The 13,044-nt window shown below is 40.5% G+C and overlaps 1 protein-coding gene across 5 annotated transcripts in view; it reads left to right on the top strand.

Moving 5' to 3' along the window:
- Positions 1-13,044, top strand: part of EAF1 (ELL associated factor 1) — a 20,405-nt gene extending 7,361 nt beyond the window's left edge. Inside the window, exons 4-7 of one of the 5 annotated variants that reach the window (XM_021386808.1) lie at positions 2,218-2,384; positions 2,871-3,027; positions 3,471-3,578; positions 9,441-9,575. In XM_021386808.1, coding sequence (XP_021242483.1) covers positions 2,218-2,384; positions 2,871-3,027; positions 3,471-3,531 — 385 coding nt within the window. In that variant the 3' untranslated portion in view covers positions 3,532-3,578; positions 9,441-9,575. Of the gene's footprint in view, positions 1-2,217; positions 2,385-2,870; positions 3,028-3,440; positions 3,579-9,440; positions 9,672-11,341 lie in introns of those variants that run through there. The other 4 variants (XM_021386807.1, XM_021386806.1, XM_021386809.1 and 1 more) reach the window with 4 other exon arrangements.

The following is a 13,044-nucleotide window of genomic DNA, read 5'->3' as shown; positions in this document are numbered from 1 at the left end:
ATCTCTCTGACCCAATATTCAGATATGCTTCACAAATGATACAAAGTGAGCAGCTGGAACACTTTTAGTAATCTTGGTGTTCTGCAAGTGCCTGAAACCTTTGGATTGCTCTTTCAGCATCACTGGACCACAGGATATTAAGATCTAAAAGCAGTTTCCTGAAGAAGCAGCCCTTAAACAATTTTACAAGTATGATATATTTTTTTAAAGAAAAAAACACTTCACTGCACTGTAGAGCTTTTAGCTGCTACAAGTAATAGGAACGTGGGTTGCAGCTTGTTAGGAATTGGATGGAAGTTTGCCAAAAACCACCTTGAGTTAAAGGTAAATGGATTGTAATGCGCCTCTGAGTCAGTAAAGTAAACTCACCCATGTGTCATTCAAAGGCAAGGCATCTTGTCCAGTGGATAGGAGCCCTTACGGATGAGATTTAGATTCCCAGCAATTTAAATCCTGCTGTCTTTGTCCAGATGAAGCTTAAGTAAGTCAGAGAGGAGCCAGAGGAGTACCAGGAGGCCTTCTGTTCAGTGTGCTGTTTAGGATACACTGAGTTTTGGCTCTGTCAAGGCTTAAACATTTCAGCTTTTCTTAAGCAGGGGCAGGGTAGGAAGAAAAAAGAAATTGGGGACCTATGTTTTGAGGAATGGTGATTTTCTAAGTCGTTCAGTATTCTGTCTCAGAAGTGGCATTTTATTCATGGCTACTTTGATTTTAACAACCTGTGGACACTGGGAGCAGAGTTTTTAGTATTAAAATCCTGATTACATTCCTCGAGGAGTAACTGCATTTTGTCTACATATGGTGTTCTGTAGTTCCAAGAACATAATTAATACTGGAAACAGTCTTTTGCTTTTACCTTTCATGTGGGATAGTGATCATATTTCCAGATCCCCACCTCTACTGTAAACCACAGAATCATAGAATGAATCATTGAATTATAGAATGGTTTGGGTTGGAAGGGACCCTAAAGCCCACCTGCTGTGGGCAGGGCTGCCACCCACCAGACTGGGCTGCTCAGGGCCCCATCCAACCTGGCCATGAGCACCTCAAAGGTTGAGGTGCCACAGCTTCTCTGACAGTGTGCCAGTGCCTCTGAGCAAAAAAATTCTCATAAATGTCTATGTAAAGTGTATTAATGTGGTATGTAAAGGCTGTATTTCAGTGAGGAAGAGGTGGCTCTGTGCCTAGTTTTTGAGGTTGCACCAGCGATTCACTGTGGCACAGAGATACTTTAATTAGCACCAAATGCAGTAGGTCAGATACCAGAAGAGGTTTAGGTGAAGTCCCAGGAAGTTCCACCTGGGCTAGTTTAACTTCTTTCTGGGTGGGATTAGCTTACAGGCACAAAGTGTCACATTACTGAGCTGGGACCCTATGAAACCAAAACTGAGCTCTTATTATCCACGTAAACTGTTTCCATGCTGTGCTACATAGAGGCATATTCCCAAAGGCTTTGTTGCTGTGTGATAAATACACCACATACTTTAACCTCGTTATGATGTGTCACAGAGGGAACTGAATATGTTTTGTTTTGTTTTTCTTCCAAGGATATTGGCTGTTCTGCAGTCTGAATAACATCATTGATTCAGAAAAGGAAATAACACCTGATTGGGATTGAACAGCTAAGCATGGCATTATCCTGTAGGCAATTTCCCACTAAGGAAACATATTAAACTGGTTTTTTTTTAAGGGATAATAGCAAATGAATGGAAAATGGGAAATAAATACTTGCATGGTGTATTCATCAGCAAAACAGATTGCTCCAGTCAGGTTGACCTCTGAGAGAGTTCAGTTTGAGGCCGTACAATTGCAAGTGAGAAAAACATTTCTTTTGCTATGATAATGTTAAGGAGGATTTTGTTACGAGTGATTTTTTTTAATAATATAGTTGATTTAAATTAGTGTGGTTGCTAGTGCTTTTCTAAAATTACAAATATTGATTGCTAAATGAAAACCTTTATTATTCTTCAGCTATTGAATTTGGCACCACTGAAACGCACCTAGGTTTGAAAATGCATTTTTAAGGATGTTGCAGGATGCATATTTGCTGCTGAAAGCATGTGTTGCATATAGAAACCTGTCACTCACTGCTCAGCTTAATGAAACAACGTAGAGTGCTGTTCAAAGGAAGTCACACGTCGTGCATTAGCACAAGGATATTGAAAAGGCTGAACACGGATGCACAGTAGTGCTCAATGTCTCTGGTTGTTGTTTCAGAGCAGAGGGCAGCAGTAAGATCCAAGCCCGAATAGAACAACAGTCTGCTCGAGCATCTCAACCTCCTCCACAGTTCAGAGCCCCAACCAAGCCAGCAACTGGACCTAAAACTTCTCCACTGAAGGATAATCCTTCACCTGAGCCTCAACTGGATGACATTAAGAGAGGTAAAGAAGGGTGTGTAACTTCCTGGGTTTTGATTGTTTTTCTTCTTTTTAATAAAAACTATGACTTACAATTTATAAAAACGTTAGAATGTTCAGGGATTAGAAGCTGGTTCTTGACAGTTGGTTTGTTGTCTTTATATCTCATCTTAAGGTGAATTATTTATTCTCTTCTGCCAGCTTATAGGTATTTATACTCCAGTGTTTTCTGGCGCGAGAGAGCTTCCTCCTTGTAAATGATTTTCTCTCCTCCAAACTATTTCTCTGATCTGGAAAGACAACAAAATAAGTGTGAATTCACAAGATAGAAGATACTGCAGCTGAATGCTAGACAAGCTAAATGGGTGTCTTAGGCAACAGCAACAATTGCTGATCCAAGATCTAGTTAGGCAATCAAGTAACTTGGAAAAATAGTTATCCGTGTGTATAGCAAGGTTGGAACCATTTGCTAGGGGGATGGAAAGGCTCAGTGACTGTGTCCCCCCACAGGAACTGGAGTCTGTGCCATGTCAAGCAGTGCTAATAGAGGAGGGATGAGGGAGAGAGCAAGCCTACCACTTCCATTACCACAACTCCTCTGTAGCTTTTATCGTACCTGCCATATAGTTGGTGTTCTTACCCTTCAAGTACCTGGAAGCACTTCAAGGTATTGTTGCCTCAACTGAGTCTCCTGTTTAGTCAATGTTTTGTCTCAGTGTTTCACTGTGGACAGGGCTCGCTTTCTTTGTCCAAGTCTTTCCTTTCATGCTGGTGTTATTTTGCTGCAGTTAATACTGTCAGAATGAGGAAGATATTAAATTTAGATTTTTATTTGGTTCTCTTGGGTTACTTATCTGGCATCAGACACAATTATATTCTTTTAAGGCTGTTCTTTCGACTAGTATTTTCTTTCTGGATCTCTTCCCTTATCCCATAGATCTATTCTTGCCTTTAGACTTAGCCTATGCTAATTTCCCAGCCTATATGTTAATTACTTAGCGGGGCTTTTTTTTTTCTTTTCAGTTCTTGATAATCACTAGGTGACACTTTTACAGCTAAGCTGTCTGTGTGTCTGTATAGGTGCTGACTGGTCTCACTCTTTCACAGCAGTAATATTTTCAATACCTGGATGCTGGTCAGCAGACAGAATCGAAGTCTGAGAGTTTGTTAGCTACAGTTCCCTTAGCTGCATTGCCATTTTTATTTCCCGTGTAATAGGTAAGGAGAAAGATATCAGGTTATATATATCAATTTAAAAACTGAATCAGTTGTGAATTTTAAGTGTCTTTATTTGTGATGTATAATAAGATACTTAACCATGGGGGCACTTTTCTGAATATATACGGCAATTTGTAAAAGTCATGTTCTTACAGCAGAATAATTGTATCTGTCTGTTGTGACATCTGTTCTGCAAATACCATTTTCTAGCAAACTAAAAATATGTCACGTAATTTAGAACCTTTCTAGTCTGGGTTTTTTTTTTTTTTTTGCCACATTATTGTCTTCCATTGGAAAGTGTCTCCAAACAAATAATCTATTGAGTTTGGTTTCCAAAATCAAGCTAAAGAACACCTGGCTTGTACTAAAAATAGGATGTTGAATTGGTATTTCATCGAGAGAATCTATCAAGGCTGAAAAGAAAGAGAGCAAATACCTAGGCAGTTTGCTGCCTGCTTCTAGTATGTGCTCTTTTTAATTTTCTAAGCATTTCTCAACCTTTCAGCACTTAGTATCGCTTCCACCATTGACTACCTAGAGCATGGGTGTCCAACCTTTCGGCTTGCCTGGGCCACACTGGGTGAAGAGGAATTGTCTTGGGCTGCATATAAAATGCAGATATAATATAGTTAATATTATAGAAGTAACAAAACTTCTTTTATCTTTATATATTTATATTAAAACAAATTTATATTAAAACATCTATGTAGACTGAAAATGGAACTGCAAATACACACACACACAAAGATGATTTTTTTTGCAATCTTGAAACCTATTTTCAAACCCTTATCAAAACAGAAAGCACAGCTGCATATTTTTCAGTGTTCACAGGACTATTTAGCCAATATATCAAAATGCATAAAATGATTTACCATCAATTGAGCTTGCCGTTAAGTTTCATTTGGAATGCTACTATGGTTTGAAACATAGAACAGATAAGCTGATTTTCACCTTGAAGACACATGAAGACACCTTGAAGCCTGCAGGTTGGACGCACCTGGTCTAGAGCATCAGCATTACTAAACCATCTGTGTAATGAGAAAGTACTTGGGAAAGGTAGGGCTAAAGTGACACCGTAGTATAATGAGAACAATTAAGAGAACTTAAATGTAGAAGCTGTAAGACAGTCTTCAATCCTTTAATGTGTATCTTTATGGCTGAAGACTTCTAAGTTGTGAAGAGATAGTGTTCTTTCCAGTCAAGCAGTGGCTTTCCTTGTGGTTGAATTTGCTCTTGTGTATGAAAGAAAAAACATAAAGCTGAAATTCTATGTTTCTTCTTTAATGGGCGCAGCACAGAACTTAAAATCCTCAGAGGAGGTCATTGAAAGCATCTCTGGCACAATGACTCTCCCTGCTCCCAGTATGCCCTACTCAAGGGTGTGGTAAGACACACAGCCCTTGTGATGTTTAACAGTAGTTTTAAGCCAACCTCAGTGTAGGTTTTTGCTTACCTCCACTACCCTCAACTGTGCATTCCTTCAGCTCCTCTTACAAATGAGCTGGGAAATGGACTTCCAGGTCAGTCAGTCCTTGCACCCATTCCATTACACAGCTGTCCAAATAGCAGTGCTCGAGGACAGAGGCAGAGCACATGGGAGTTGAACCAGTCCTTTCCTGCAGGCAGAAAGGCCTTTGGGAGGCTGTCTCTAGGGTCCTGCACTAGAAGAGTCTTTTGCTGTGCAAGCTTTTATCTTGTCCTCCTGCCTGAAAGGAGGAACACAGAGGATAAGAGCTTACTCTTTTGAATACATGGCTACTTATGATCAAATATCATCAAGCAGTGAATGTTTGCAAAGGTTCACCATGATAGTCATTTATGTACATGAAATTACTGGCATTTATGAGATGCATTTGACCACAACAGAAATGTTTTTAATAATGTTGACATAATTAAAGCATGCATTAACTGAAAAAACACAGGAATGTATATCTGGTTTGGAAACTATAGATTCAGTGCTTAAAAATCTGAGCAGAAATTTCTTATTTAAAAGGCAACTGTAGTCGTGTAAGTATTATGCCACAGAACAGTATTTGTCTCTCAAGAACTTCTCAACCAAAATGGTTGCACTTCACTGTGAAGTACTGCCTCTTCTAGCTGCCATCTCTGCATATTCAAAATGCCAATATTAAGTTGATTTCTCTCCAGCTTGCATACCATTATTAACAGTGAGTATTCTGCTATGAACATACAGCCTTATTCTCCCTAACACTGAATGACATTATTTCCAAGAGCCCATGGTATTCTTGCATCCCAAGGTTAGGGCTTTAGTTAAAAATCCTGCATAGCCTATTGGATTTGAGTGAAGAGGCAAGAACCCTTAGCTGTGATTACTGGAAGAGATTAGGGCATTTGGTATAAAATACACAGAGTAAAGAGCCCCGCTGAGAAAGGCTGTTGAATTATTATTATTATTATTATTATTATTACTTTAAAAACTCCATAGACTGTCAGTATAAAACAGTAAGCCATTTTCTTTTCCTGAAAGTGAACCTACAGCTGTAACATTAGAGATGCAAAAGTTAAGATTCCCCTAGTAATGTCAGCCTTTTCAGGTGATGTAGACTCAATTAAGGCAAATGTTCAGAAGTACACCGTATGAAAAGCTTTCTTAAAACTAACTGCTGCTCATCCTGACTCTTGTCATCTTTTAAGCCTTAAAGGCTCATCAGCATGAGGAGCTTGATCTTTAGGAGCAAAAAGTGGTCTAAGAGAGGTCTGACTTTTTCATTGTTCAGCTTAATGTATAGGTACATGTGTATACATGCACAGCTATTTTAACGGGAGGCACCGCAAGGAAGCATTTAGCTGAGGCTTCAATACCTGGGACTGCACTAAGCATGACAGGCAAATTGAAAAATGCAAAATCTGACATTTTTAAAGCAGGCCATCTTTTCCTGCAAGGTTTCGGTGTCATCATTGGCTCAGCCAAATTAGTGTAAAGAATTACTTTTTTCTCATCTACCCGGAGATGAGACATTTAGGATTCTGCACTCAAGGAACTAAGAGACACGGCACCTGAAAGGAAGCAGAACAGCCTCTATGAGGCAAATGTTGATTAGAAAATGGCTTTGAACTGAGTTTCCATCCCTAACCGCTGTCACTGATAACACCCTTACCTTTGCAGTCCTTGTCCCTTATGGTGTTGGTGGTATTAGGATTTACCTATGTGCTTTCAGCATGGTGCGCCTTAATGCTGCTTCCAAGACGTTGTCCCTTTCCCTTCTTGTATCCAAAGCTCTCATATGGGCTTTTCCAGGTATCTTCCTCCCCGGCAGAAACCTCCCACTACTGCTACTCATCTCTAGGTTGGCTAGGTTAATCTTATTTTCCCAACCATCAGCCTGCATCACTTCCCTGCTTCAGTTCTCCCCTCACTACCATACCGAGTTCAAACTTCTTGTTAAGACTTTATTTTTTTTTCTTGTCTCATCTCCAGAGTGCACTTCCTATTGCATCTTTTCCCTTTCACCACCACCATCTCTTGGATTGCTACACCATCCTTTTCTGTTTCTTATTTTCCCACTATTTTGTGTGCTGCTTTCTGGATTGGTGTGTTCTTTCCACATTTACATACCAAGACACTCCTTTTCGGCCACACACTCTACCTCAGCAAGCACATGTGTGTAATTCTCACTCGTCCTTCTGTAGACCTGTTTGTTGAATCTTCTTGCCTTGTGGACTGCAGTCTGTATGTGATTGTGCTTGCTGCAATCCAGAATATTCTAGCAATGTATTATCAACACTGTAACTTACAGCTAATGACTCTTATCGTTATTAAAAGTATGTGGAAATTTCATATCATGAAGCTAGGGGAAAAAACACTTGAAGGAAGAGTGCTTTTATTCCTGTTTACTTTTCCCCTATGACTTTCTGAGCCTTGAACACAGAGAACATTTGTCATTTGAAATCTTAAATAAGGGTAGGTCAGAACAGTGACTTACCAGCGCTAATTTTTACATGTATCAGACTCCAGCCATGAAATGGATTTTTAAAGCTTGTAAGACTGTGTTGGGAAGGACTGAGGGAGATGGTCATTACAGTACAAAATAATAGCTTCTTTTGGCCCAATCGTATGTTTTTCTTCCCTCTTCCAGTAGTCTCTCATGCTGTCTTAAAGATGAAAAAGTAGGTTTTGCCTGGCATACTAATAAAGCACAAAAAACACAGGTGATCTAGTCAGGGATCTAGCTTCAGGAAGTAGATTTGAGGAACAACCCCGTTATCACTAAATACCTAGCTGGAGTTAGTAATACAGTTGTTCTCTTTCAATATGCCTTCCTTGTCTCTAATCAGTGTAGCTACAGAATTTGAAATTGAGCTCTGAACTTTGAAACTGAAAAGCAGCAGCTTCAGAGCTGGCAAGAGAAAACTTCATTTCTCAAACCAATATCTGCTGAGCTAGGGAAACTCTTGCCAGCAAATAATGTGGAGGCTGAAAACTTAGCTGTTACTCTCAAGTGTTAAGCAGCCCAAGGAAAACAGGTCTTATTAAAAAACAGAAGAGTTCCAGTTGCTCAGATTTACTCCTGGGTGGGCTGAAGACAATAAGAATGAAAACTGTGCCATTTTTATATGAAGGAGGGACTCATTTTGTATGCTCTGGCTATGCCATATAATGAAGGATGTCCCTAGCTGAGGAGCTGTGCTTCATCTCAGTCTGAGTAACTCCCAAGACTGATCTAAGGTGAATTACTCCTAGTGTCCATTCTCCATTTGTTGGGTAGGCACAATTGTACTTGCGTTGTCTCTTCTTTCATCCTTGTCTCTTTAGCCTTTTGAGTTCTCCAGGGCAAGCACTGAGTTCCCACCTTGTGGCTGTAGAACTGCTAGCACAATGAGAGCCTAAATTTTGCCTGTTTCTTATGCTTTTAATAACGTGTGAACATTGTTCCTTCCTGGAAACCTGCCTATGTGAAGTAAGTAGTTAGATACTCAGCTTTGTGGGTAGATACAAAAAAAATTCCTCTAACAAGGTTTAGGACACTTGTTGTTACGACAAATATAACAACGTGGAATGGTTTGTGGCTTACATTAGTGGCTGCTTAGTGACTGGTTGTTCAGCCAGCGCCAACTCTTGCCGATGAGGCTCTCATGGTATTCCACTATTTCTTTGCACTGGTAACCATAAAGTGAGGTGTGACTGACTTGAATAACTTCCCAGTTTCAGAGTAGTCCATTTTTCCTGGCTACTCCTTAGCTCTGTAGCGGGTTAAAGTACTGTGACCACTCCCCAGCGTGTGGACGTTCTCATCTCTTCTTGTCTGTCCCACTGCTAAGTTATCTGATGTCATTTATCTGTTTCACAAGTTTCTTTAAAATGAGCTGTGTGACTTTGTGCTGGAGCAGTTTCATACACTATCTAAAGTCAAGGCAGTTTCTGTTGTGGTCATATGCCTATGCTTTCTCTCTCTCTCTTTGCATTTACCAGAAGCCTAAATGTCACTGACGTCTAACAGAATTTAGATTCCTGCATGTTTAAATGCTTTTTAAAAAATGGGCTCGCTGTTGGCCTCTAAAGCTCAGTCAGAAAGTGTGTTTAGTTTGTATACAGAGCGTAAAAACTTGTGGGAAAATAATGAAGCAGGAAGTGCTTTCATAAGTGTAAAGTTTCTAAATAATAATAACAGAAATGAAGGTTTTATGGCACTAAACTTTGCTGTTCTTCAAATTCAGCCACAACAACTGGGTTGAAAAATTGTCAGGATGGTTTATTTTTTTTCTTTCCCAACTCTCTTTCATATGAGCTATTTTGATGTTATAGATTGTAATTGACAAAACTATTGCATTTTCATATTCTTTTCCCAATCTCCATGGGGCCTTATTCATGGTTCCAACCAGATGAATGTCCTTTTATTTCAGAGCTGAGAGCGGAGGTTGAAATTATTGAGCAGATGAGTAGCAGCAGTGGAAGCAGCTCATCGGACTCAGAAAGCTCATCTGGAAGTGAAGATGAAAGCTCCAGCAGCGAGGGGGAAGAGCTAGCACACGTTTCCCCTTCCCAGCCACCTCACCAGCAGTATAACAATAGGAATGCTGTTGCTAATGGCACCAGCAGGCCACAAGGAAGCAATCAGCTCATGAACACACTCCGTAAGTAAAGGCTTCTCTCTTATCACTGTGGGAAGCTGCTTGAGACCACTTACTTAGCATGTTGAGCTAGCTCCAATGAAGTACGCTTTGCCCAACAGTAATCCCAGGAAGGTGTGCTGGCTGAAGTATGTGGTCAGACTTTTTTTAAGAGAAGGCTGAGACGTGTCTGAAGTTGTGGAGATTGCTTCAGTCTGATCTAAAGCCTGTGTGCATCAGTGTGGTGGCCCCTGTTGACCATGCGGAGCCTCCATTCAGGCCTCCAAGTGGAAAGAGCGGATAGCAGAACATAAGTACAGGTGAATGTGGTGCACCAGAAGATGAGAATTATTTTAATGCGAAAACACAGATTAGCCTTTATGCTGCATCAGGTTCAGTGGAGCTAAAATACTGCATTTACAAGGAACCGTAACTTATTTATCATAATTTTTTTTTTACATTTCTGCTGAGGCATGTTTGAGTACATCTCTTGGCATCCACACAAAGGGAACTGGTGGAGTTCAAATGCAGATAAATGTAGGGTTTCCAGCTTCAGAAAGACAAGTTCAGGTATTATACAGATGATACTGAAAAGGCTTGCTGGAAAACTGGCAAAGCCAGTCAGTGTACCTGACAGTAGTGAATGCCTGAAGTGACACTTGGGTGAAATCCAAAGTTCAGCACAGTCAGCAGGACTCTTTCCATGTCCCTGTTTCTGGTTGTGAGCTGCTGCTTCCCTGCTTCTTTTGGGCCGTGGCTGCAATACCGCATAGGTCACTGAGTTTCCAGAAGTTTCTGACCCTTGTAGGGTTTGGGCGCTGTTGAGGTAGCTCCTTTTTTTCATGCAGTTATTTCTGCCCTGATTTATATGACCTTGAGTATTCGAGTCACTGGTGATCGTAACTCAAATTTCCCCAAAAGAATAAAAGAGATTAAGAAATCCAGGATGTAGCTGATGCGAGGCTGCTCTGCAGAGGACTTGTGTTTGGGGCAGGGTCTTGGAAGAGCACCCAAAGGGCTGGGTTCAGTAACCAGAACACGAGCTTGATTATTGCACGCTTTTACCCCATCCACCTCCCCATATTACAAGTGCTCTGCAAGACAGGCTCTAAGACTGTAGGTTTGATCCGCTTCCAGTCCTTCCTGTGTTGGATCTCTCTTTGCACTTTGGAGGGCTGCCCTTGGCCTTCCTTCACCTTCACGCCCTGTATCAGCTGATTTCAGCCAATGGCTTTGAGTTGCAGTGCCTCTAACGTTATTTCTGGCTTACTGACATGTGGAGGCCTTACATTGGCTACCCAATCTGCCTTAAAACAAAGAAGTCTATTTTAATAGGGTCAGGAAAGCCAGAGAATTCCTCAGTGCCTGGTCCCAGAGCTGTATACAGGAGGTTGGTGGGTGGAGGCTGTGGAATGCCTTCTGCAGCTGCTAGCAAAGGGAGTGCTGTCCTCCCACTGCGGAGCAGATTAGATGGTTCTGTTGGACCTGGGTCAGGCTGTGTATGAGCCCTGTGCAGTTCTTAATGCTCTTGGGCATGGGGAACAATTCCCTTAGGCAGAGATGACGTTTGCATTCAGTTCTTGTGCTCATTTAAATCTTCTGATGTGCATGTGGCTGTACTTTGGTGTGAGTGCAATTAAATGTGAGTTAATGCCTACCCACTTCTTGTGTTTTGTTGTTTTTGTTTCCCATAGGAAATGACTTGCAGTTGAGTGAATCTGGGAGTGACAGTGATGACTAGAGGCTGAGCTTTTCCTGCTTCTCTTACATATACATGAAGAACTAATTTACCTTGAAGTGATCATATTGCTTACAAAGAGGATCTGGCACAGGAATACTTCCATGTGTGAAATTTTAATAGAAGGAATGTGTAACTCTGTAAAATATCAGACGTTGAGGGCTGTTTTACTTTGCAAATTGAGTGTATATTTTGTGTATATTCTTATTCTTTAAAAGCTTTACATAGGTATGTACAGTGGGTAAACCAATATATGCCCCTATGTTCTTATCTGTTCATTATCTGTAAGCATAACATGTAACTTCATCATGTCATCTGATAATTTCTTGTTTCTTGAAGATATTCAGTCCATAGTGGAAGATATTCAGCCCATTGTGTCTTTGTTGGGGGACTTTTGTAATATAGGGTGAGCATGAGCCAACAGTGAGTTTAAAAAAACCAACCATGCAGGACCTAGAGTGTGCACTGAAGTAGGACTGTTATAAATTAAGCCTCAACACTAAGTTGATTTATTTGACTTGGGACTTTTCTAATGTGTTTTTATTGCTATTTATGATTGATTTAATGGACATACTTTTCAATAGTTGGGAAGGAGAAATCGTAAAACCATGTTTGCCACAAACCTTGCTGCACCAGTGCCTTATAAGCAGGTCTTTAAATGGAGCTTCCTGCCACCTCTCATAGAGAGAGCAATACTGAAACCTCTTCAGACTGCTTTTACAAAGAAGAGCTATACTTCACATGCAAGCCAACTGTACTCAGAGGGCAGTCACTCTAGCAAGATATAGGATATATGTCAGTCACCTGAGCACATCCAAGTTAAGAACCAGATCAGCATTTTCTCATGCAACTGAAGCATCTCATTTAATTCAGACATTCAGTCCTACATCTTCAGAAATATATAGGAGCGTGATTGCCAAAGGAACTGCAACGTCACGAATAGGAGATAATGGGCTTGCTGAAATGGTAAGACCCAGAGCCTTGTTTGCAGTTTCCTAAAGGATGCAGAAAGAGGAGATGACTTAAGCAAATGTGAAACAGCACAAGTCTCTCTCCCACCACAGCTGTCCAGGTAGACTTTAGTCCATACTATTTGTTGGACAGGATCTCTGTGCTTGGCAGAACTACACAGAACAAGAAATATTTGCCTACGATGAAATTCACCCCTGTTTAAGGGGGTTTAAAAGGTGCTCAGCTGGATTATCATTAACTTTTTGCTTTGATGGAAACAAGTTCTGGGGCAGCCTCTTAGTCTTGAGCACAAGGCTAACTTTTTAAACCCCAACTTCAAGCGATATAGGCTGAGCCACACTGCATTTGCGGTGTAATCCAGTCGGAACTTAAACTGGATTGGATGCCTCTCCATTCTTAAATGTCTGCTTTGCACTGCCTGTGTCCGTCTCATAGTTTGTGTTGTAACTCCTGTTTGTTTACCGAGCTCTTTCCTTTTTTTTTTTTTTAAGGTATTGAAGAGCAGGGTATCATTGGAAGGGAGATTTTATTAAATGGTTTATTTTTTTGCATTCGATACATATTTAGGCATATTTTTGCATTATTGTACATATGTTTAAAAATAATTGTTTTTTAAAGTGTTTTATGACGTGGGTACATATTTTAACATACAATTACAAAATATACTTGATGTAAAGCCACAGCTGA

This window comes from Numida meleagris, chromosome 2, assembly GCF_002078875.1.
Source record: "Numida meleagris isolate 19003 breed g44 Domestic line chromosome 2, NumMel1.0, whole genome shotgun sequence".
Classification (NCBI taxonomy): Eukaryota; Metazoa; Chordata; class Aves; order Galliformes; family Numididae; genus Numida; species Numida meleagris.
Note: the sequence above shows the minus strand (reverse complement) of the source record. Positions and strands in the feature narration are given on the sequence as shown.